Consider the following 23,911-nt stretch of genomic DNA (forward strand, 5'->3'; position numbering starts at 1 on the left):
GGACAAGAGCTCAGAGCTTTCTTTGATGCTCCTACTCTTATCCACGCTCTGAAAGGAATAATCGATACAGTGCAGCATTATAAATATTTAGGAGTTAAGTTAGATTCTCCTACAAAACATAACTAGAACACCTCGGTCAAAAACTAAAAGTTCAAATTGATTTCTTCAGAGCTCATCTCTCCTTTCAAAGCAGCAAAACCATCATACAATCCATTATACTATCTACACACTGGATTATGGGGATATTACTGCTGCCACTGTTCCTAAACCACCTTTTACCACAAGTTATTTAATTCATTATTCCAGACATCTGTCGCACTCAACGCTGGGATTTAAAATTTCAGATGGTCATCCAGAAGGCATCAGCTTACCTGTTTTCATTTAAGAGAGAGAGAGAGAGATATTTAACATCTTTAGTGAACTTCAAAGTGAACATCTGTGACACCAGGATGCGTTAACCTTAGAGACTGGTTTCCAGTACTGGCATGAACTACAAAACAATCTAAAGTAAGACACATTTATTCCTCTGAGGGACTTTAAAGGCTGATGAAATGCATGCATCCCCTTTTTCTATGTTAATTTTGTTGCATATAAATTAATGTACAAAGTAACAATCATTAATTGGTGATTCATTAAATGACTCGATCATTTCCTTTTGTTGAGCAGAAGGAATTCATGATACATCCTGCATTAAATAATGCAATACATGATCATGAGCTGTGCATTAATTAAGTGTTATTTAAAGTTCCCCTCCAGTCAAAAATGTGTTTGTCTTCTTGTTCCTTCAGTTGGATGTTTGACACCAAAAGGATGTACCTGTATGGGCATGATTTGTGACATCACAACGAGCCAATTATGGTCCAAAATGCAACTTACACAAGTGTGATGTGGAAACCTTCAGTGCACATAAACTGAGAATGGACTTGACAGTGAAAATGTGAAATCTTGTGTCCAACAGTTAAACTTTTGAAATGGAAAAAACATTTGTATATTCATTGAATCTGAATTTTTCAATGAGGATGTAAGAATAGAGGTAATTTTCAAAGTTTTAACCTTCAATTGAACTTTTTTTGTGGGGAAAAAAAAACATATCAGACACAAATTACTCAAAGCAGAGTATTGTTTAATGTCTTGAATCATGTCTGGAGGGAGTCCTTAAGTAACTGTTTTGTACTCTTATTACAAAGAGGCTCAGATTAAAGATGAGAGGGCATACTTTAGGGAATGATGCTTCCTCCCTTAGAGCCTCACGCCATTTTATTACTGGACAAGCTTTCCTTTATGCTGAGAGCTGGGTCAGTGTGTGTGTGTGTGTGTGTGTGTGTGTGAGAGAGAGAGAGAGAGAGAGAGAGAGAGAGAGAGAGAGGAAGGGAGGTGGTGGTGGATGTGGACACCTACACTGGATTATGGGGCTATTTCTGCTGCCACTATTCTTAAACCACCGGACACATTTTACCATTTGATTCATTATTCCAGAAATCTGTTGCACTCATCACTGTGATTTAAAATTTCGGATGTCCACCTTCTCTGTGCTCACCTTAAATCCCAGTTTAAGGCGTGTACCTGTATGGGCATGATTTGTGACATCACAACGAGCCAATTATGGTCTTGTGTCCAGCAGTTAAACTTCTGAAATGGAAAAAAAATATTTGTATATTCATAGAACCTGAATTTTTCAATCCAATGAGGGAGTAGTAGTTGAGGTCATTTTGAAGGTTTTAAACTTCAACTGAACTTTTTTTGTGGGGGAAAAAATAACATATCAGATACAAGTTACTCAAAGCAGAGTATTGTTTAATGCCTTGAAACATGTCTGTGTACTCTTTGTACCCTTATCACAAAGAGGCTCAGATTAAAGATGAGAGGGCATAAATTAGGGGATGATGTTTCCTTCCTTAGAGCCTCATTCCATTTCTAACCCATTCATTTTATTACTGGACAAGCTTTCCTTTATGCTGAGAGCTGGGTCAGTGTGTGTGTGTGTCTGTGTGAGAGAGAGAAAGAGGAGGAGGAGGAGGAGGGGGAGGAGGTGGTGGTGGTGGATGTGGTGGAGGAGGACGGGGCTTGTCTTTCGCTGGGCTTGGATGTGTTGACACGCATTTCTGCTCCATCTCCTTGATTAAACCGGCAGCCTGGAGGGGAGCAGCGGCGGAGAGGGGAGCAGCAGCAGCAGCAGCCGGGGGCTGGGCAGGAATGAGAGCGCACCGAGCCGCGGCATCATCATCACCACCATGCAGCCGACGACCACCAGCCGTCCATTTTATACGATTATATGAGCCGATGAGCGCCGTCGCCTCTGTGTCTGTATCTTGCAGACAGGCAGGCAGCAGTGTGCACGTCCCGGTGATGACAACATAGGCCAACGCCTCGCTCAAGATCCATACCAGGGAATGAAAACGCTCCCAAGATGGTCCGCATCGCCAAGGCCCTGGGTTTGGTCATCCTGTGCGTCGCCGTGCTCATACTGTCGCTCATCAGCTATGTGTCCCTGAGAAAAGACAGCCTCTTCACCTCCTCAAAATACTACATGGGAGGCCCGAGGATTATGTTTCACGCAGGGTTTCGGTGAGTGCTCGTTTTCCAGCAGAGATTTGTAGGTGGTGGATGGTGATGCTGCTGTGCAAATAATAATAAACACAGGAGCTGTGGCCTAAAGTGGACACGATTCAAACCTGGATGTGATTGTATACGAGCTTCACACATCAGTTTCCCCTTCAATTTGGGCCAAATGTTTCCTGTCAATCAAACTGGTGAGCTGCCCCAGGTGCTGATGTTGTAGCCTTAAGGCTCTAAATGGTGTGATGGCATACAATACAGTATAGAGTCTATTTTTTACTTTTACTAAAAGGAAAATAAATAAATAAAAATGTAAAAATAGAATAAAAAGGGAGGAATTTAATATCATAACATTTTTCTTAAGATATAATAAAAATAAGATGCTGGAACAGAGACTTCATTTTGTGATGTGGTTGGATAAGGATAAGGATAAGTTAAAGAGAAAAAAATGGTCACAGAGAAATTTAACCTAGAACAATTAGTCAAAGGCTCAACACGGATTGCAAAACTCTCAGGTATACAAATAGATCTGATATTTAGTGACAAACCGGAAAGAATAACCAAAAGTTATAATCTGATTATTGGCTTATCCGATCACAATCTAACTCTATTTGCGAGATAACTGACATATATATCATAGATTTAGGAATACTGCAACCAATAAGACAAACATCTTTCACGGCATTCCTAAAGCTAAGCAAGATCAATTTGACAGTGAAATTGCTAATTTGAAACGGGATGATGACCTGGATTGTGGTTGTAACACATTTACTCATAGAATTAATTCTGTTAGGAAAAGATTTACTGTAAGGGTCAAGAAATAATCTAAAAAATAAAAATAACCTACCCTGGTTTAATGAAAACCTGTGGAAACTGATGAAGTCAAGAGATACAGCACTGAGGAAAGCAATGAAATCTGGAAGAGACACTGATATGCAGATTTATAAAGGTCTGAGGAACAAAGTTATCCAAGAGCTGAAATCAGCTAAATCTCCTTTTTATTTTAACATAATTAACGAGGCAACTGATCTGGAACAATATTGATAATCTCACAAGGGGGGACCCAAAGGTTTTAGGAGATTTTCAGCTCAAAGTACAGAGAGTTAATTGAAGATTGTCTTTCTATTGCTTCTGTCTTTAATAATCTTTTCCTTGAGGCTGCATATGAGTTAGGTAAAAAATCTACTAAAAAGAAATTGGATATTGTCCCTATAGATGCTACAGGCCAGGTTTTTGAGCTGGGAGAGACCACTGAGACACAAGTAAACAAAATCATCAGCTGTTTAAAAAGCTTGAAAAGTATAGATGCTTTCCAGTTTGACACCATGTTTGTTAAATCACAAAAAGATCCTCCTCCCATTGCTCCCTTAATTAACTTGGCTTTTAAACACAGCTCCTTCCTTGATGACTGGAAAATGTGCCATTGTAACGCCTATATTTAAATCTGGAGACCACCTTGAAGCCAACAATTATAGACCAATAAGTATACTGCCAGTACTCTCAAAGGTTGCAGAGTTGTTGATGAACAATTGACAACTTAACACAAGCAATTTTTGTCTACATCACATGCAGTTTGGCTTTAGAGCAAATCATTCCACTGAAACTGCTGTCTTGCACTTAATAGAGCAAATTAAATCTAGGCTTGATCGAGGAGGAGTGGTTGGTGCTGTATTTTTAGATCTGTGTAAAGCATTTGACACAGTCAATCATAATGTCTCAATTTCGAAACTCTCTAAATTTAAATTCTCATCTAGAGCGCTATATAAATAAAAATTGATTGATTGATTGATTGATATATTAATGACCTCCCTCAACAGTGTCATGATGTAGAACTGCAAATGTATGCAGATGACACTGTTGTGTACACACATGCAAAAACAGCTGAGTATTTTCATCAAAGGTGAAAGGATTGACATTGTCACTGATTTTAAATATCTCAGCATGTATTAGATCCAAATTTTAATTTTAAGAAACATGTTTAAAAAATGGTAAAAACCATAAAGTACAATCTGGAAAACTTTAGATACATCAGAAATTGTCTCTCCCTGGATGCAGCCAAGATATTTATGCATGCTGTGATCCTTTCACATGTCTTATTGTATTACATGTTGGGGGCAGGCTGGTGAGACAGTCATTATATAAACAAACTAAAAATTCTGAACAAAAAGCCGATCCATTACCATCATTGTAGGATACTTAAGAAATACAATTTATTGAGCTTTGAGAATTTTAGATTATATTCAAATTTTTGCCTTGTTTATAAAATTTGAAATGGTTTGGCCTCTCCTCCATTATGTGACTTTGTGCATTTTCGTTCTGTGGATGAAAATCCTCCGGAATATCTTATATACGAGATTGTACCATACCATTTTGTCGCACTGCATTTGGGCAGTCAGCATTTTCTGTAAAAGTCACAACTCAGTGGAATGCCCTAATGATGAAGACATGAAGAGCTGCAGCTCTTTCAGTGCTTTTAAAACCAAATTAAAAAGTTTACCAAAATCTACTCAGCTCGATAACCACTGATTTTACATTTTATCCTAAGGTCTTGCACGATTGCACAATTATAGAATAACTGTATTAATGACTCTTCTTCTTTCTTACAAAACTGTTATCAATGACAGTAAACCTTCCAATCATACTGTTAAAGGGATACATTTTGTGAAGGATTTTTAAATAAATGTCTAACTTTGTGGGGCATACAAAATTTAAAAAGTGTAAGTCAGACTCTTTTGCATACAATATCTTCAATATGAGCGTTTCCATAGAAATTTTTTTTTATCAGACCTCTTATCAATTTGTTAGTGTATTTAGGATCTGTTAAACTAATGCCTTTAATTGTTAAAATAGGTATTGTGTTATTTATCATTTGGTGAGACATACTGACATGACTGATATAAAGAGTTCATATGGCTAAACGCTGGGATTATTAGTAGTGTAAACTGCATTGTAAACATTTGCATCATCATCATAAACAAACATCATATCCACTTTTGTTGCTGACCGGTAAAGCTTTAGGAAATGATATATTAATCACTAATAAAACTGGTTTAGAACAGCAATGCTTAACTGATAAATTAATTAGTCAATCAACAGAAAATTAATCGGCAACCATTTTGATAATTGATTAATCATCTTAGTCACTTTTTAAAGCAAAAGTGCCAAATGTTCTCTGGTTTCAGTTGCTTAAATTTTAAGATTTGCTGCTTTTCTTTATCACCCATGGCAGTAAATTGAATATCTTTTGGTTTTGGACTGTTGGCCAGACAAACAAGGTAATTGAAGGCATCTCTGTGGGCTTGGAGAAATATAAATGGTATTTTTTTACCACTATTTTTTTAACATTTTATAGACTAAACTACAAAGTGATTAATCAAGAGAATAATTTAAAGTTTAATTGATAATGAAGATAATTGCTAGTTGCAGTCCTAAATAAGTTACAATTTACAAACCCTGTATAAAGGGTGTCTTATTAGTAAGTAGTGCCAGAGAATATTGCTGATTAATAAATCTAAGTTGTGATTTCAAAATGGTTTTAGGTTTCCAATAGCTGGTTGATGAAAGGCTCTGAAACTGTGTTTAAAATGGAGAATCTGATGATTTTCAGTCTTTGAGTATACATTTTTGGAGTGTGACCTTGCAAAACATTAATGCTTATTGGGGCCTATATAAAAAAACTCTTCATCTCAAAATAACCAAAGATAGCCAAGAGCAGATCTGTTTGGATATCCTTCTACAAAAACATCTCAATACCATCAGCCAGTATGGTGATTCAGCATGCTATTTCTGTAACATTGTTGTTCTCAGGTCTCAGTTTGCCATGAATTTCCTGGACCCCTCCTTCATCCCCCTAACCAACGCCCTAAATGAGGAGCTCCAAGGAAAACCGTCCAAATGGAAATTCAACAAGACTGCTTTTTATCAGCAGAGGTAAGATATAGGAGTTATCTGACATTTTTGTTTTCTAATTTGTGAAAGTTATTGTGGGAATATCTGTCATCCTGCAGTATATGCAATAAGCATGATTTGCACTGTCAAAGCTTTGGGAAGCAAGGTGGCCTTGAGCTTAGAGGGCTTTAAAATGGAGGAAAACCTATTTCTTAATGCTGTGTCACTGTTACATCAAGAAAGACTGGTTTCTAGTAGCTGATTCTAGTAGTGTGTTAAAGAGTTTTTGCAGTGACACAATTTAAGTCCAAATGATTGGTTTCATGATAGCAACCCCCAGCTTTGCATTAATTTGACAGAATAATTAGTTATAAATCTATGTAGATGGAGAACTTTGATGCAGCCAATCAAATATTTACACACACTTTTGATTTCTGATGTGATCGGACAATGCATAAACAGATTCTTACTCTTTAATAACACTGATGGCAACACACTGTCTGCACATGACTCACAGCTAAAGCGTAAGTTTGATTACTTTGTCTCCGTTCCTTACGGTGTAACACCGACTCTCATCCTGCCAGCTGCTGTCAATCAAACACAGACACCGATGCGCCTCTCCAGCTGGCTGAGATAAAAAAAAAAGGAACATTTCGGATATCAGAATCAGAGTCATCTTTAATGGCCAAGTATGTTTACACATACAAGGAATTTGACTCCTGTTTAGTGGCTCTCAATGTACTTAAGATACACATGGAATGTCTATATACAGGTGAAACCGTTTCTGTGATCTGTAAACAGGATACAAATAGTGCAAAGGTGTGAAGAGTGCACAGAGTGCTTATTGAAAAAAAAGTGACAAGTTACTTTATATACATATTTATCCAAAGACCTCTTTTCATCCTTTAATAATAAAAAAACATGACATTATTTTTGACAGTAAAAAGGGACAGTTGTGATTTCAGTTGGACTTAAACTGAAATCACTCGAAAAAGCAATTCAACATCTTTAATATCTTTCTCAAGGATCACTTTCCAGTTTACTTTGACTGTTATAGATTGTGAAGCTGTAATGAAAACAATAATTGATAAAAGAAAGGCACTCAAATAGTTCTGAAATAAATAACAATGAAATACTAATTAGTGGCAATCCCATTGGAAAACCAAAATAATGACAACAAATGCTGATAACATACACAAATAATGCATCCAGTAAACAGTCAACAGAAAATCAATGAGCAAACATAAATAACAGATTCTGCTTCATGCTCCTTCAAACAAAGGGAAAGACTGAGCATGACTTGAGCTTGAGACTGAATCCTGACCACATATAACTGGGCATTAGGGAGTATTTTCAACAATTACACATCATTGGTTTGTGATATTTAAGTGGCTTAAGTGTCTAAGTGGACAAGTCAATAACAATAAGTGATCCTTGTGGTTGCATCACATTTGTGTTTATGGAGGCTGTGGTCAGTGGAGAAATTGGTGTCTTTCCAATTTCTTGTGTTCTTAAAGAGATTGTGTTCTTGCATATGTATAGACAAAAAATGAAGGGAGAAAGAGTGGTATGGAATCAAACTATGAACAATACAGTTATATGGTAGGTATTTTAACCACAAGGCTACCAGGATGCCCCTTTCTTTGCATTTTCTTTGACATGGGGTTGTAAGATGTCGTATAATATATAAGCAATTCTTATACGTACCCATAGTTTACTGTTTTAGATGATCAATTATCCATCAGAATAAAAACACACCACCAAACAAAAAAAGTATTAATATGAATCTGCATCTCCAGTAGCTGCCTGTAACAGTGCTTAAATGTTTTCTTCTTCCAGGAAAGATATCTTCAGCTACATTGACATTCCAACCAACTTCTCCCTCACAAAGAACAGCGTGCGTGTGGGCCAGCTGATGCACTTTGACTACTCCAGCCACAAGTATGTCTTCTCTATCAGCAACAACTTCAAGTCCCTGCTCCCAGACATCTCTCCTATCCTCAACAAGCATTACAGCATGTGTGCCGTGGTGGGCAACAGTGGCATCCTAACAGGAAGCCATTGTGGGCCGGAAATCGACCAGGCCGACTTTGTCTTCCGCTGCAACTTCGCCCCAACGGAGGTCTACTCCAAGGACGTGGGCAGGAAGACCAACCTGACCACCTTTAACCCCAGCATCCTGGAGAGGTACTACAATAACCTGCTGACTATTCAAGACAGGAATAACTTCTTCCTCAATCTGAAGAAGCTGGAGGGAGCCATCCTGTGGATCCCGGCCTTCTTCCTCCATACCTCAGCCACAGTAACCCGGACCCTGGTTGACTTCTTTGTGGAGCACAAGGGCCAACTGAAAATCGAACTGGCCTGGCCAGGAAACATCATGCACGATGTCAACAAGTAAGAATGAAGATCTGTTAAGTAATTAAATTTTTGCACAAGTCAAGTTATTAAGAATATAACTGGAAGGTACCACAATCAGCTACCATGGAGAACATAAAATCAATTTCAGTGTTTCAGCAAACTGGAGCTTTACTTTAAGCAATTAAAAGCTTTCATATGGCTGTTGTTTTACAGGCTGATTTCAGTATGCTTAGACTCAATATACTTAAATCTGACAACTTTAAATAATTATATAAATAATTATGTAAAGGACTAGGGCTTAGTAATGTTGATGCCTATATGATATCTTACTTTGGGGAATATAAGCAACAAACAACAATGCAACAGTGTTAGATATAAAGCTATATAATGTACAGACTAAAATCTCCAGATTTCTTAAAATATAATTGTTTTTATTCATGAGCTTTTAATATATTGTCATGTCAGTAGACACTGAAACACAGGGACACATTCGGAACAACAAACGAAAAAAATACCCTTACCATGAATAAGTATTAATTAAAGGGGGCGTATTATGCTTTTCCTTATTTTCAGACATATATATATAATGTCACAATGTCAGATGTGCACGTTAAAAGTGGCCAATGTGTCAAATAATGAGGTAAATTTATGTAGCAGTAATCCCTGTGAGCAAAAATCCCTGGCTTCAGACTGCTCTGAACACTCAGTTTCCAATGGTTTTTTCTACATTCAGCCCAAGCTGATGTCAGTTCGTGACGGATTTCACAGTGTGTGAAAAAACGGCCTGTAAGAGAAACTGTCTATATTGAGGGGCTGCATAAAGAGCCAGTATAAAATAATAAATAAAGTTTAATAATGAAGTTTTTTTTAACTTTGAATCATGCAGAGCTACTCTAGTGGAGTCCAAAAATAAAAATTTAGAGCTGAAATGAGCATAATAGGTCCTCTTTAACAAGGAAAGACAGAAAGAAAAAACAACAACAGCAACATAGACACCAGATCCAGGTCCAGATAAAAATCACTTCTTGTACCAATCGATGGAAAGAAGGTCGAATTGTTGTCTCCCAGTCTTTGAGAATCAGTTTTTTGGCTAGCAGTGTTCCCATCATCAAAGCTGATTGTATACGAGAAGGAAGTGATCGAGTGTCCTCTGAGCATCCAAAAATAACAGAGTCTCTGTGGGGAAGGACAGTTTATTTCTAAACTTGAGAAAACAGGTCGAAAATATAGACCAAAATAAATCTAGCATTGGACAATCCCAAAATAAATGTAACAGGGTTCCTTCTTCTGATTGAAATCAGGAAATATCAGATAAGAAGAATAAGAAGAGTCTCCAAAGAATCTCTTCAAGCATTCGATACTTGACACTTTCAATACTTGATGCTACAGACACATTTTGGTCTGCACAAAAAAAGTATTGATGTTCAATACCCAGCTTGTATTCCCAGCAGTTTCGAGAAGACTGAAATGAAAGATAAGATACTGTGATTGAACAGTTAAAGGGGACCTATAATGCTCATTTCCAGCTCTATATTTTTATTCTGGGACTCCACTAGAATAGCTTTGCTTGATTCACAGTAAAAAAAACCCTCCTTATTTATCTTATACTGGCCCTTTATGCAGCCCCTCAGATCAGTCTCTGTCTCTTAACAGGCAGTCTTAGCTCCTGTGTCTTTTAGGCTCCCTCTCTTGATGAACCACTAGGGTTCTGATTGACCAGCTTCCCAGAAACCTGAGGGGCAACTGTATAGTAGTCGTGTTAAGTTACCGCTAATGCAAACCCAACATTTCCTGCTTTACTGCTTCATATTAAAATCTTTTAAATGACTAAATAATGGGACTTTTATTGTGAAGAATTTACAGGAAATTAAACTTGTTCCTCACCAAATTAGCAGAGCTGCGTTAGCAGCGCTAAAAACCACTTGAAACAACAAGATATGGAGATATTTGGAGCTTTTTGTTCAGCAGATCACTTAGAAATAATGTAGGGAGGAATAGTATGAGCAGAAACAGCCACAGTAGTGATGATGTTTGATAAGGAGCTGCAGACGACCAGCACACCTCCAACAGGCAAACTACTTATTTTACTTTGCAAAGCTGTGTAATAGAAAAACACCCACAGCATGCTAGCTCAACTCGAGTCATGGCTTGGCATGACTACCCTCAAAACAATGGAAAAATGCCATAATGTTAGCGGAGTGCAGCAGCAAACTTGCACACTGCGTGGAGAGGACCATGTAAAGAAATCCACCACAAGTTGATGTTGGCTTGGGCTGAAAGTAGTAAAAAACGTGGGGAAACCGAGCATTCAGAGCAGTCTGAAGCTGCTGCTTTTTGCTCACAGGAATTACTTCTACATACATTTGCCTCATTATTTGGCATTGACATTTAATATGAACATCCGGCAACATTATGAATATGACTGAAAATAAGGAAAAACATAGGTCCCCTTTAAGCCTGCATTAACAGATTTTTCACCACTTGAAGCAGTGGATACAAGCTGTAAAAACAACACTGACATTTTATCACCTTATAAAGTTGATATGGCAAACATGTAAACAAACAGTTATGTATTAACACATTAAACAGATACAGAGCAACATCAACATTTATGATAAATGTAATTCCAATAGTCACTCTCCTTTTAGCTCAGCTTTTGGTCTCCACCAACTCTTGAGAAAAATATCTGGCTCTTTAGCTGCTAAATGCTGCACTGTGTTCACCATTTAGTCGCTAACTTTGTTAGTTTGTTGTTTGGTGCTGAGTAGATAGTGTACGATTGATTTTTAGTTGAGCTTTTGGGTGAAAACAGCAACCTGCCGATGCTGCTGAAACAATACTAATGATGTCAGGCTGGAAAACCAAAACACTGAGCTGAAAGGTGCTAAAATGCTCCAAAGAGTTGAGGGGAACTGCTGAGATGGGTGATAATTATCTGTGGATTTGTCACTACAGATGTCCCCTTTTTACATACACATAGTCATTTGATCCATTGTTAGTATAAAAATACAGATTACAGCAGCTTCAATAGAATACATTATACACAAAATCCAAATAATTACACAGGGGGAACAGACCCTTTTCACGACTGACTTTTTGACTTGTCAAAGCAGAAAAAGATGTAAATAATTACATTAACAATGGCTCCATTACATTAATTGTTCCAGTGAGCCATGTCATTGAGTGATTATGCACAATACCAGCACTATCATTAACGTTATTAATCCCCACCTGTGCTTTTCCTGTTTTGATAGGTCAAAATGTCTGTTGTGAAAAGGGTCTATTGTGGGATATTGGACTCATGACCTCAGTATTTCTAAAATCCTGGTTACAACCCTGAGTATAATATTGTGGATGATAACACCATAACCACACACACAAAATGACAAAGAACAAAAAAGCATAAAGAAAGTGAGATTATGATGAGCTAGATTAAAAAGGTGATGAGGGATTAATCATGATATATCAAAGGTGTTTGGGTTTAATTTCTGATTTTTAATGACTGACTTGTCATTTTCCTCACAGATACTGGAAAACTAAAAACCTCTCTCCCAAACGGCTCAGCACTGGTATCCTCATGTACACGCTGGCCTCCGCCATGTGCGACGAGATCCATCTCTACGGCTTCTGGCCCTTCGGCTGGGACCCCAACACAGGCAAGGATCTGCCTTACCATTACTACGACAAGAAAGGGACCAAATTCACCACCAAGTGGCAGGAGACCCACCAGCTTCCCACCGAGTTCAAGCTGCTGTACAAGCTACACAGGGAGGGCGTGATCAAACTCAGCCTGACGCACTGCTCTTAGACACACAGCAAGTGTTGGATGGTTAAGGGGTGACTCCAGAGACTGTGACCCAGATACATCAGCTCCGCTCAAACTTTTTGTTGTGACCCACATTGCATGATAAGTGTTAACGCAATTTATGACACCCTCATTTTACAAACACACACTCATGTCAAGCTGTAATTTCACATGAATGTCCGATTCACTTGGTGTCATTCGGTATTGTTGTGTTCAGTATTACAGTTAGGACTTAACGTTGCTCAGTTGCTTCCATTACTCTCCTTTGCATGGCTGTGGGCCATGGCTGAACAGCTTGAACAGAACAAGCGTCTATTTTAACTGGAGTCTGCTGGGGATTCAGCTGTGAAAACATAAATAGTCAAATCTTCGAGTTCTGTTCAATACAGTGTTGTTTGATTAACCGCCTTTTACAACAGTATACTGATTCTGTACACTGAAATCACTGCCTAATCTCAGGGAAGGAGTTAGATCAGTGTTTTTTTGTAATCAGATTCAACGCCTCAAGAGAGGTGCAGTTCCTGTTTTCGGGCCTTTTTCCCCCCTGAGGTGTCAGACAATCTGCACTGCTCTGGAAGATGGTATTTGTTTACAAGACTGTACTATATATATATATATATATATATATATATATATATATATATGTATATATATGTATGAGATAGATGTATACTTGTGTCTTTTATTCTGTGTAGACAGTGTAGCTGTCCACTTCAAATTTTGTTTAGATTCTTTAAAATTTTGGAATAATAAACAACATTCCAACAATAAGCCATAAATTCATGGGCAGAGGAAAGTATGTTCTCATTATAATACAGAATTTTAGAAAGTTGTATCGGCCTACATTAGGTTCTGAGACAATAAGACATTTAAAATACCTTCCAATGAGACTACAAGTCTGTAGCCACGCTAGCATGGCTGTAATACTCATTATTGGATTGGGTTGTACTTGTCGTAGTTTGTGGCTCTGAGATATTATCATTAATACATTAGAGTCACAGAGCTAAGCATTGAGTTTTCCGAAAATACTGTAAATGTCCATCAATCATTGAAAAACACAGAAGGTTGTTTAACAAAACTTACTTCTTGTAACTATCTGATGAAAAAAAATATTACGTCCACTGCACTTAAAAAATATTTTCAACCCATTTTCCAAGTTTCAATTTTATTTTCTATCTAGCAAGTTATCAATGGCACATCTTGCTCTTTTTGTACAACAAAAGAGAAACTAATGCATTATTTGTTTGAAAATTTAAAATAACAGATTTGTCTATATTGATGTTACTGTCTAACAGATAATGTAATTGTTAAATTTTGGTTCACGCTGTATAAATTAAGCAAATACATGCTACCATCTTTGTTTGAATTGCGAAACACAGTCACAAATGGGGAAAATGCAGGTTAAAATATATTTTTTATCATTCAGCGGACAGAATGTTTTTTTATCTAGATGGTCCTTTCACGTATTTTGTGAGATTTGCAGGTTCTCCCACACACTTAGAAGTAGAGGGAGAGAAGGGGTATTCATTTCATTGCAATCTGCAATCTAATTGCTAGATGCCACAAAATCTTACACACTGGTCCTTTAAGTGTTGTTAAAAGACCTTCTGGGTTTGTAAAAGATCACTGGGTATTTATTTTTTGGACAATTGGATGCTAGGGTTGCACCAGCTATTTGTAAATTTATTACTAAGTTTGCGTAAAGTCCTTCCAAATTAACTACAAGCTAGTTTCAAGCTAGTGATATACTCTTTAAATTGGTTTGCACTATTAAAAACTCAGAAATGTCTTAGATAGGAAAGACTTTATTAACGTAAGCTGTAACATAACTTAATGTAATAGTTTTAGGTAAATTAGAAACTGCCAATCCTTCGTAAATGTATGTGCATACAAGGAGAAATATGTGTTTCGGCGTAGTATTCATGCGGTTTAGCGAGAGTGGAAAACATCCAGTTATGCTAACCGGGAGCCATTCTGTGCTAACCTAACCGACATTATTCGGTCATTTAGTCTTTTACTGACATTACGTATTGTATATAAATTGTGTTATCTTTGTCATGTCATTTAAAATCTCCCATGTTTACATCATTATTACACAGCTCAGATGTGTCAACCAAATGATATCATCTCTTTTACTCCAAACAGGTCATATATTAGCAAGCTAGCTAACGTTGATTTCGTCAGTTACAGTTTTTAGTAGGTGTAAATATTTAGTAACAACTAATATTTACATAAGAACTAGTTCGTTTGGTGAAAACCGTTTTAATTAAGTGATGTGTAAATTTCCACTCAGTAAACATAAGCTAAGTTTGAATTCACGAACAGCTGCAACCAACTGTTTTGAAAGAAAAATGGAGATAATTTTGCTATTCTTACCACCAGTTAATGCAAAAAGCTGTGATGTTTAACAGCTAAATTAAAGACCACCCAAATAACAGCATTAGCGTGGCTAAAACATCAGGAAATTCAATACATTTTCTTCAATAATTTATTATACAACAACTGATCTTGAAGTGTACCAATATTTAAATTCTAAAAACATTAAATAAGAGAATACACTATTTATTATAGAGCTTTTGTTGACTGGGGGAAAAGTTATTTATTCATCATGTAATCATATCAATTCCAATATGTGATAAAGCAGAGAAACGAATGAATGTTATATGACTTATTGCATCTTGTATAAAGAGCATGATCCATTTAAATGACATTGCATGAGAGAGGCACTTACAAATCTTTTAGGCTAGTTTTATACAACCTTTTTGAAGATTGTTTTGAGGGTAAAATTTAGTTCTTTGCTATTGTTTGTATTCCTGATGGTGTATTTCTGAAGAATATCACCAGTGACTTTGTATGAGAGATGTCTGAAGGCTAAAAAACAAAAAAAATTTACTCTACTGCTATATTCCACACGGGACCAAACCTCTACAGATTGTTTTGTCTTAGATGACTTAAAAATGAACAAGCTTTATTTTTTTATATCTGTAGATAATCTTGGGTTCTCTCAAAATCAGACCACCCTATAATGCCAGACTGAAGCATACTGGTGGTCAGGGTTGGTGACTGAGGATGATTTGGGCCCAAACACTGAAAGCTAGCCACATGACCGTCTCATGACTCTGCAACATGTGCTACTTGTTGCAATTCTGGCTGCGGATGAGGTTTAATACACAGAGCAATGCAGTCATTCAAATCGACCAGATGTAATGTGTGTGTGCTTTTGTGCTCATTCAGATTTAGTGTGGTAGGCATTTGCTTGCCATCTTTTTTCCCACACAAAGCGTTTTTTTGTCTGTCTCCTTAGGCGAGATGAGCATTTCAGCTAATATATGTCTCGAATCACAGCGCAGTCACCAAAACCACGATTAAAACACAAATCTGATTTTTAAAAAGTTGCTGAATTTTAGACCATATAATTGATGTCATGGATGTGTACGTTGAAGAATAATTTCTGTAGTCACTACAGTAGGAATGTTTTGTAGGTACACCAAAGATCACATAGCTGGATGTGGATTGATTTGGGATTTTGGAAGATGTATGACAATTACCAACAGGTATTATTGCAGATGTAATGGAATATACCTTTTTGTGAATTTGATGTTGAATATCACTTGTTGTGGCACAAATATTATTTAAAATGTTTGCTTTTCTTTTCGGTTTCAGCCAAGGTAATGTGGTGGATTTTATTTGTGACTCCATGAATGTCCTCCTACAGATTTATTTGATGTTTGACGAAACCACTGACATGAATGCTGGACATGTTTCCTTCTCCAAACATGTTTCTCCTGATTTTCAAAATCATTGTGTAGAATGTGTGTGTAAAAGAAAACGATGCTAACTAATTCTGTGAGGATTGTTACTCAAGTCAAAATAACAGTGTAGCTTTTTGTGCATTACATTTAAACGACAATACAGTGACATTCAACTTTAAACATAAAATGTCTTTATTCAAAATGCAGCAGGATTCGTTCCAACAACCCTTTAACATTCTTGTACTTTGTTTAATCTGCATGGCAACTTTGTTCCATAAGGCATAAAAAAAAAAGCTTGGCTGCTTATGTACATGTCGTATAAAAGTCATAAATCATGTAAGGGACTTTGCTATCTTGGTTGTTCTAACAAAAACAATCATCCATATAAGAAATGTAACCATGTCTTAAATGTTTTTTGATTATACTTCATGATAAATATACGTTATGTGCCTGCATATTCCTTCCATCAATGCCTCATTGTGTCAAATAAAAATGGTATTTTTCTCTGACGTGACCCATTTGAAAAGGATAATTTGTCTTTTTTTTTTTTGTTGAATCACAACCACGTGGTGTCTTTAAAACATTCCAGTTTTTATAACAATATCTATCTATCTATTCAGTTACTATATACACTTTTTTAAGTCTCCTCCTCTTCTTCCTTTGTCTCATCTAACAATACACACAGGCAGGTGAATAAATAACATTACAGACAGATATAATATCAAGAGAAAGGGTATCTGCAGGTCTTGAAAAGTCTTAAAAGGCATTGAAGGCCTCAGAGGGGATTAAAATTCGTAAATATTGTTCTTGCCTGCTGTAGACAAGTTATTAGTTATAACTTTTTTGTATACATCTATAAACTACAAGTGACCTCCTGATCGTGCTGCAGGAAGCTGTTTAAATCCTTTTTCTGTGGAGTTTCATTCAGCATCATCAGATCTGTGATTGATTGATATTACTAGTAAATATTGTTATATACAGTTGGGAAGTACTGACAAAAAATGTGATATAAATGTCAATAAATTCATGTACTTAATAAAAAATCGTAGGCCTTTTTGTCCCAACTGGTGTTCTGTCATTTTTTTGACCAGTATGACAGAAAACAGCTATTAAATTGTATAAAAGGTGTGAAAACATTTTGAATTTAATATGATTAACACTGCCGAAACCCTGAATTCATGCTGAATAAACAATACTGTTGTTCACTGAAATGGACCAGATTTACAGAGCTCTCAGGTATGGATCATATTTTAGTAGATTTTACCACCTCAAATGATCTTCTTCCTCATCTAGCAGGCAGTAGCGTCTCAAACTGCAGCCGCTGCTGATGGCAACATCAGCAGGCACACCTCCTCCTGACGGGGGCCTCCTCCACCTCATGGCTGGCTACAGGGCTGCCGTTGGGTTCGGAGCTTTGGCCCCTGTAGGTGCTCTGCTCCATCCTCTTCATCACAAGGTCCAGCAGGGTGGTCACCGCCTTGTCCACGTCAACACCCGACACTGCACTCGTCTCAAAGTATGGGATGCTGAGGAGAAGGGAGAGAGAGGAAACAACTGGATGAGACATAAACTGACACTTAGATCTACTTATCAAAGTTTGTATATATTTATAAATTGTGAGCAGTTCAACCAAAAAAGGATTGTATATGTTTTCTGAAGAGGTAAATCTATTCAGTGTTTCAGAGGAAAAAGCAAAACTCTTAAAAGGTAAGCACATGTTTGTGTAGCAAGTGTTTTCTTCTTTTATAATACCTCTATTAATCTCACGACCTGTCAGGTTTATCCTGTGACCCCTTGGGGGGGCTCTACAGGTTGGGAACCACTGTGTGAAACTAACTGAAAGGCCTCCTTCAGAAAAGAATCAGTGGAGCAGAGTTGAAAGCAGCTCATTAGCACCATCCTGTGGTGAACTAGTCAAAGAAAGTGGTGCCATGTAAGTGGTAAACAAAATATTGTCAACACTTGATTAAAAGAGACACTTCATCTAAATTACAAACACTCCTAGGGAGGAATTATTTAGTCTTTCCCCCTGTATGTGTGAGGTAAAACAGTTATTTGTAAAAAAAAAAACAAAAACAAAACATCTTGGCTCCCTGTCTACAAATGTCAAAACTGCAGCAGGAAAACCAGCTGTAATATTTGACAGTGAACTCTCCTTTGAAAAACAAGTTACATTAGTTGTTAAGTCATGTTTTTATCAACTGCATCTCAAAAACTCAGGTCTTTTCTTTCTCAGTCTGATCTTGAGGACGTCAAAGATGCTTTTTTCTCATCTCAGTCAGATTGTTGTAATTCATTGTATTCAGGATTAAGCCAAAGAACCATCTCACGTCTTCAGCTGGTACAAAGCACACCTGCTCAGCTTTAAACGAATACTAGAAAACAAGACCATATCACTCTTGTTTTAGCTTCTTTTCACTGTTAACAAGTAAGTTTTAAAATTGATTTTAATTACCTTTAAAGCACTTAATGGTTTAGCTCCCAGTTATATTGCTGAATTATTGCTCTCTTACAAGTCAGAGCCATAGACTGTATATAAAGATTATATACAGAATTATATAGTATACAGTCTACGGTCAGAGCACAGCCTCAGATCATCAGACAGGGCCCTTCTGGCTCTTCCTAAGTCCTGGTTCAGAATTAAAGGTGAACCTCTCTGGAACTCCCTGCCTGAAGATCTGAGATCTTTTACATCGACTCTTAAAATGAATCTTTTCATTAATGCTATCACATTGTTTTATTTTCAACATGTCCTATCAGTGTTTTTATTATTGTTGTTTTAATGTTTAATGTTGTCGGTAGGGCTGGGCGATATGGACGGAATAAGATATCACAATATTTTCGACCAAATACCTCGATATCGATATTGTGATAATATTGTAGGGATGACTACTGGTGCCTTCACAAAATATTTACACAATGAGACTTTTGATAAATAATCATAAGTAATATGGATATAATGACTAGATGGGTAAAGACAAATAATAGAACAGCTAGAACAGGCTGGAAAGTTCAGAAAATTACATCACTTTACTGTAATGCCAGACAAAATCTAGTCTTGTATCGTGATATTGACATTATATTGGTATATTGTTAAACACTAGTTGTTGGGTATTTTATTCCATTTTCTATTTTGTATTTTTTTTGCCTCACTGCAGTCCTGAAATGTTTCAATCATGGTTCAACCAGCTGAAGCACTTTGTATCTATATTTTGAAAAGTGCTGTATAAATAAAGTTATTAAGTGGCTAAATTGAGAGATCAGTGCAAAATCTACCTCCGCTTGGATTTGATTCATGTTTTCAGGAGACAGAATCTGATGAAACTTTTTATTGTGCTGTTAGGAGTCAGCACCAAAGCCAACGTAGAAGTCCCGGTTAGAGCGAAAAGTCAGAGGCTGAGAGTGGCCACATCAGGTGCAACTCGACTGATATTCATCTGCGCTTCATACAGACTCACACTGTGTCTGTAGAAGTCACACACAATAGTACAGTATGTAATGCCTCACCCGTATCTGTCTGCCAGATCTCTGGCCTGCCTGGCATGAACATCCCTCACGTCTCTGAGGTCGGCCTTGGTGCCCACCAACACGATGTCTGGACTATCACAGTACGCGTTGGCCTGGAGCTGACCTGAACAGATACAGAGGAAGTCATTTACTCTCGTTTAATAGACAGATATTTATGAACACATTTGAAACTGTGTTTAGAGATTTGCTTGGTCAAGTTTCTCACTGACTGGAAAGATCTCAGTCTTTGTGGCGTCTAGAGAGAGAAGACATCGATCTAAAAGACTATTGATCTAAAACAGAGCAGGCTGCTGAGATGACACATACTCATCCAGTTCCTGACGTTGAGGAAACTTTGCTGATTGGTCAAGTCGAACATCAGCAGAAAGCCCATGGCGTCTCGGAAGAAAGCTGTAGTGAGGCTGCGGAACCTGAAAACAAGTAGACAGCTTTTATATATTATGCAGTTTAAAGCTCTTAAGAGTAGATTTCTTCAATTATTCAGATGGTTTAAGTTTTTCTTTGTAGAAAAATGTGTCAGTACTGGTGAATGTGTTGCTTTCAGCCCATTTTTTTTGTGGGCGTTATGCATAGACTGTACATAAAGATGGCTGTAGCGAGGTGTGACGTCACCCACTGGTTTTCATTGGAGCTGGTTTGAAGCAGAGTTGCAGTTTATGTTCAGCTGTAAATCAACGGCCACATGGCAGATATAACAGCCTGCTATAAGTCTTCAAATCTTATTTATGGAGCAATAATTTCCAAAATGACCACCAGCACATTTATTAGAGGGTCTGAATTTAGCGATTGAGACCATAGAAAAAAAAAATACTGACTTTGTATTTCTAGCAACAATTTTACACTTTTTGAGTGGGAGTCATCTGGAAGAAGCATCTAGCGGCCGCTCGGTGGTTTGTCATAACAATATCTTTTTTGATACCAAAGTCAGAAATGTTCAACTCCTACACACAGGGGCTTTAAAGGACGGGTTCACAATTATTCGAGTGTTTCTTAAAACTACAGTTAGGAGCCCAAATGAACACTGAAAGAGGTTTTTCTTGCCGTAATCGTTCCTCTTGTTCGTACTGGCCATTAGAAGAACCCCAAACCTTCGTACTGTACGTTCAATGTAAGTGATGGGGAACAAAATCCACAAGCCTCTTTCTGTCCAAAAATGTATTTAAAAGTTTATTTGAAGCTAATATGAAGCTTCAGCCGTCCAAATGAGTCAAATCAAGTAGATATTTTTCAACGTTACAGTCTTTTTAGTGCCAGTCCCTCTTTTTGTTACTATACTTCCACTGCAGCTCAACAGAGAAACACAAAGATGGACTTTGATGCTAAAAAGACTGTAAATGTGGCAGATATCCACTTGTTATGACTAACTCAGACTGCTGAAGCCTCATATAAGCTTCAGGTACACTTTTAAATGTATTTTTGCATAAAATGACTGTGTGGACACACTGTGGATTTTGGCCTCCATCACTTAGATTGAAAGCACATTTGAAGGGGATCTTTTAACAGCCAGTATGAACAGGAGGAATGATTACAGCGATGAAAACCTCTTTCAGAGTTCATATGGGCACCTTACTGTTGTTTTAAGACAAAATTGAAAAACTGTGAACTTGGCCTATAATGTCTAAAATGTAAAACATAATGCAAATGTAGTGAAGGTTATAGCTACCTCTCTTGTCCTGCTGTGTCCCAAAGCTGAAGGTGCACTTTGAAGTTCCTCTCAGTCGTCCCATCGGCACCTGTCCCCATGTACATCTGAACAAAACCATAAAGCATGAGAGTCCACCAAAAAAAAAACAACAATGTCCCACCTCTGAACTGACCAATCAAGAAGTCAAGCACTTTATGCAAGCACAACAAAATTACAATTGTGTTACCCTCAAATGGTGCATTTGTATTTAAGACTTTACACATATTTATGTCACACATTTTTACAAAGAAGAGATAAGACAGAAATATAAGAACATCAGCAATAAAGAAGGCAGAATCTAAGCAATACAAGTACAAAATATAACAATGTAATATAAAGTATAAAATGCAACCAACGATAAAATACAACAAAGATACAACTAATGAGGTGCAACAGCATCAGTAATAATAGTTAATGTGTGTTGTACAGATATGAAGTGATGGTGTATTACACATGATCATTGCTTTAAGTGACATGTAAGTTAAATAAATATTACAAGTGCCCGATGATGGCAGCATATCAGTCTGAAATATTGTGCAGTAGATAAATATATCAGTCTTAGTCTCAGACTGAGGAGATGTCTGAGTTTAATAGAGTCAAAGCTTGGAGTTTGGATTAATCTGTAGCGTCTGCCTGATGGGAGACCACACATCAGTTCTGACATAAAAGCACTGGAGTCCAGTATGTGTCCAGTAAAACTTAACATCCACAAAATCCATGATTGACCTTGTGTTTGCATCACTCACCACTCTCTTTTCCCTGAAGTCAATGCCAACTGTGGTTGTGAACTTGCGGTTGAACTTGTTGTCGGTGTACCTGTAGAGGAAGGTGGTCTTTCCCACCCCGGAGTCCCCCAACGCTAGCAGTTTGATCAGATAATCATAATCCCAGTCAGCCATGATGCAGCTGAGTGCTCAACCTGCCACAGTTGAAATCACAGATGTGTGTCATGTACCAAACTAGAGAATTTAGAGAAGGTTCTTTAGAAACTAGAAAAGAAAGGTGAAATAGTTCCAACAGTTTTCAGTCTGAGGGTGCAGGACAATCACCCAGGCTTAGCTGGACGTCATAACTCCCCACTCATTAGACGCTGATCAGAGAGGGACTAGCACATGACTTGAGCTGGCTTCCACATGAGCAGTCAAATGCTTCTCCAGAATTTTCTCTGACTTGCTAAGCAAAAAAAAAAAAAAAACACGGCCTGTTTGGCAGACAGAACTCCTTTTATTGACTCAAAGGGCTACGGGCAGACAGCTCAACATTGCATGACACCACTCAGGTCACCGCACTGCTTCGGTTGCACTTGCAGCCTGGGCCAAGCAGGCCAGTAAAGGCAGCATGGCAAATCAGATTTGCTTATGTAAGAGGTGTTTGAGAGGCCCCATGGGCACAAACAATCCTGAAGGATATCTCTTTTAGCTTCCTTTAAAATAAAAATCTGCTTTCTGGTAAATGTATGGGTATTTAGGATATAATGACCATAATTAAACTACCATGAAAACTGGGGTCATTTCCTATGTGCATAATTAATGATATTGGATTCTATCCAACAGTCTCTGTTCATCTGACAAAACATATTTCCATGATGAAAACACTATCTGTAATCTGTATTTTGATGATTTCCTAAATATCTGTCCACAATTTAAACATCATGACAAAGCAGCACAGTCAGAAATTCCTCAGCAAACATGACCACAAACATTCACTGCTCCCTTTAAATGATGAAAAATAATAGAGCATCTTACCAATCTATCCCAAAGAAGTGCCAATGTCCATTCAGAGGGCCCTCGACTCGCCCCGATTAAATAAAACCATCACTATCATGATGCGATGGCACATAGTATATCTCCTGAACCTTTCCCCTTCTTACATGTGATCCGGGGAGGAGTTTCAGACCAGCAAGACCCAAGCAGGGCTGTGCTTACAGACCTTGTGTTTTCTGGTATTTCTCATGAGGAAAAAGGCTCTTTGAAAACTGGATTGTGCCCCTGTCGACGAATAATGTGTGCCTCTGTGGATTTCAGTGGAAGTCGTGCAACCAAAGAAAGGGCCCCTCTTCTACAGGCTCAGGGAAGTAATCCTACTTCTCCAAACAATGTGAAAACAATATGAAAACAATGAATTGAGAGCTTAAGACTTAATTTAAGTCCAAGATTTAGGACAATATCAACAATATCTTATGAATTTTATGTTAAGGGCTGACCTAATGTGGTCATTTCAGATGAACAGAGGTTACACAAAGAGCAAAACTAAGTTTTTAGATATTTCAAATCAATATAAAGTTTCATCAACAGTATATATATATATATTTTATTTCCAAAAAGGCAACTAACCTGG

General features: G+C 37.5%; 2 protein-coding genes across 2 annotated transcripts; one reads left to right on the plus strand and one right to left on the minus strand.

The window, feature by feature from the left end:
- The first annotated feature begins 1,676 nt into the window (after positions 1 to 1,676).
- LOC122965746 (sia-alpha-2,3-Gal-beta-1,4-GlcNAc-R:alpha 2,8-sialyltransferase-like) lies at positions 1,677 to 16,876 on the plus strand. The gene is made up of 4 exons (XM_044329943.1): positions 1,677 to 2,565; positions 6,364 to 6,486; positions 8,284 to 8,841; positions 12,331 to 16,876. The coding sequence occupies exons 1-4, from the start codon at positions 2,408 to 2,410 to the stop codon at positions 12,611 to 12,613; spliced, it is 1,122 nt and encodes a 373-aa protein (XP_044185878.1). The 5' UTR covers positions 1,677 to 2,407; the 3' UTR covers positions 12,614 to 16,876.
- On the minus strand, positions 12,926 to 23,895 carry LOC122965756 (ras-related protein Rab-27B-like). Its single transcript, XM_044329954.1, has 5 exons — positions 22,321 to 23,895; positions 21,554 to 21,639; positions 20,197 to 20,300; positions 19,870 to 19,993; positions 12,926 to 17,888 (listed from the first exon to the last, which is right to left on the minus strand). The coding sequence occupies exons 1-5, from the start codon at positions 22,471 to 22,473 to the stop codon at positions 17,699 to 17,701; spliced, it is 657 nt and encodes a 218-aa protein (XP_044185889.1). The 5' UTR covers positions 22,474 to 23,895; the 3' UTR covers positions 12,926 to 17,698.
- Between the last annotated feature and the right edge of the window lie 16 nt (positions 23,896 to 23,911).

The sequence above is a fragment of the Thunnus albacares genome, chromosome 2 (assembly GCF_914725855.1).
Source record: "Thunnus albacares chromosome 2, fThuAlb1.1, whole genome shotgun sequence".
In the NCBI taxonomy this organism is placed as follows: Eukaryota; Metazoa; Chordata; class Actinopteri; order Scombriformes; family Scombridae; genus Thunnus; species Thunnus albacares.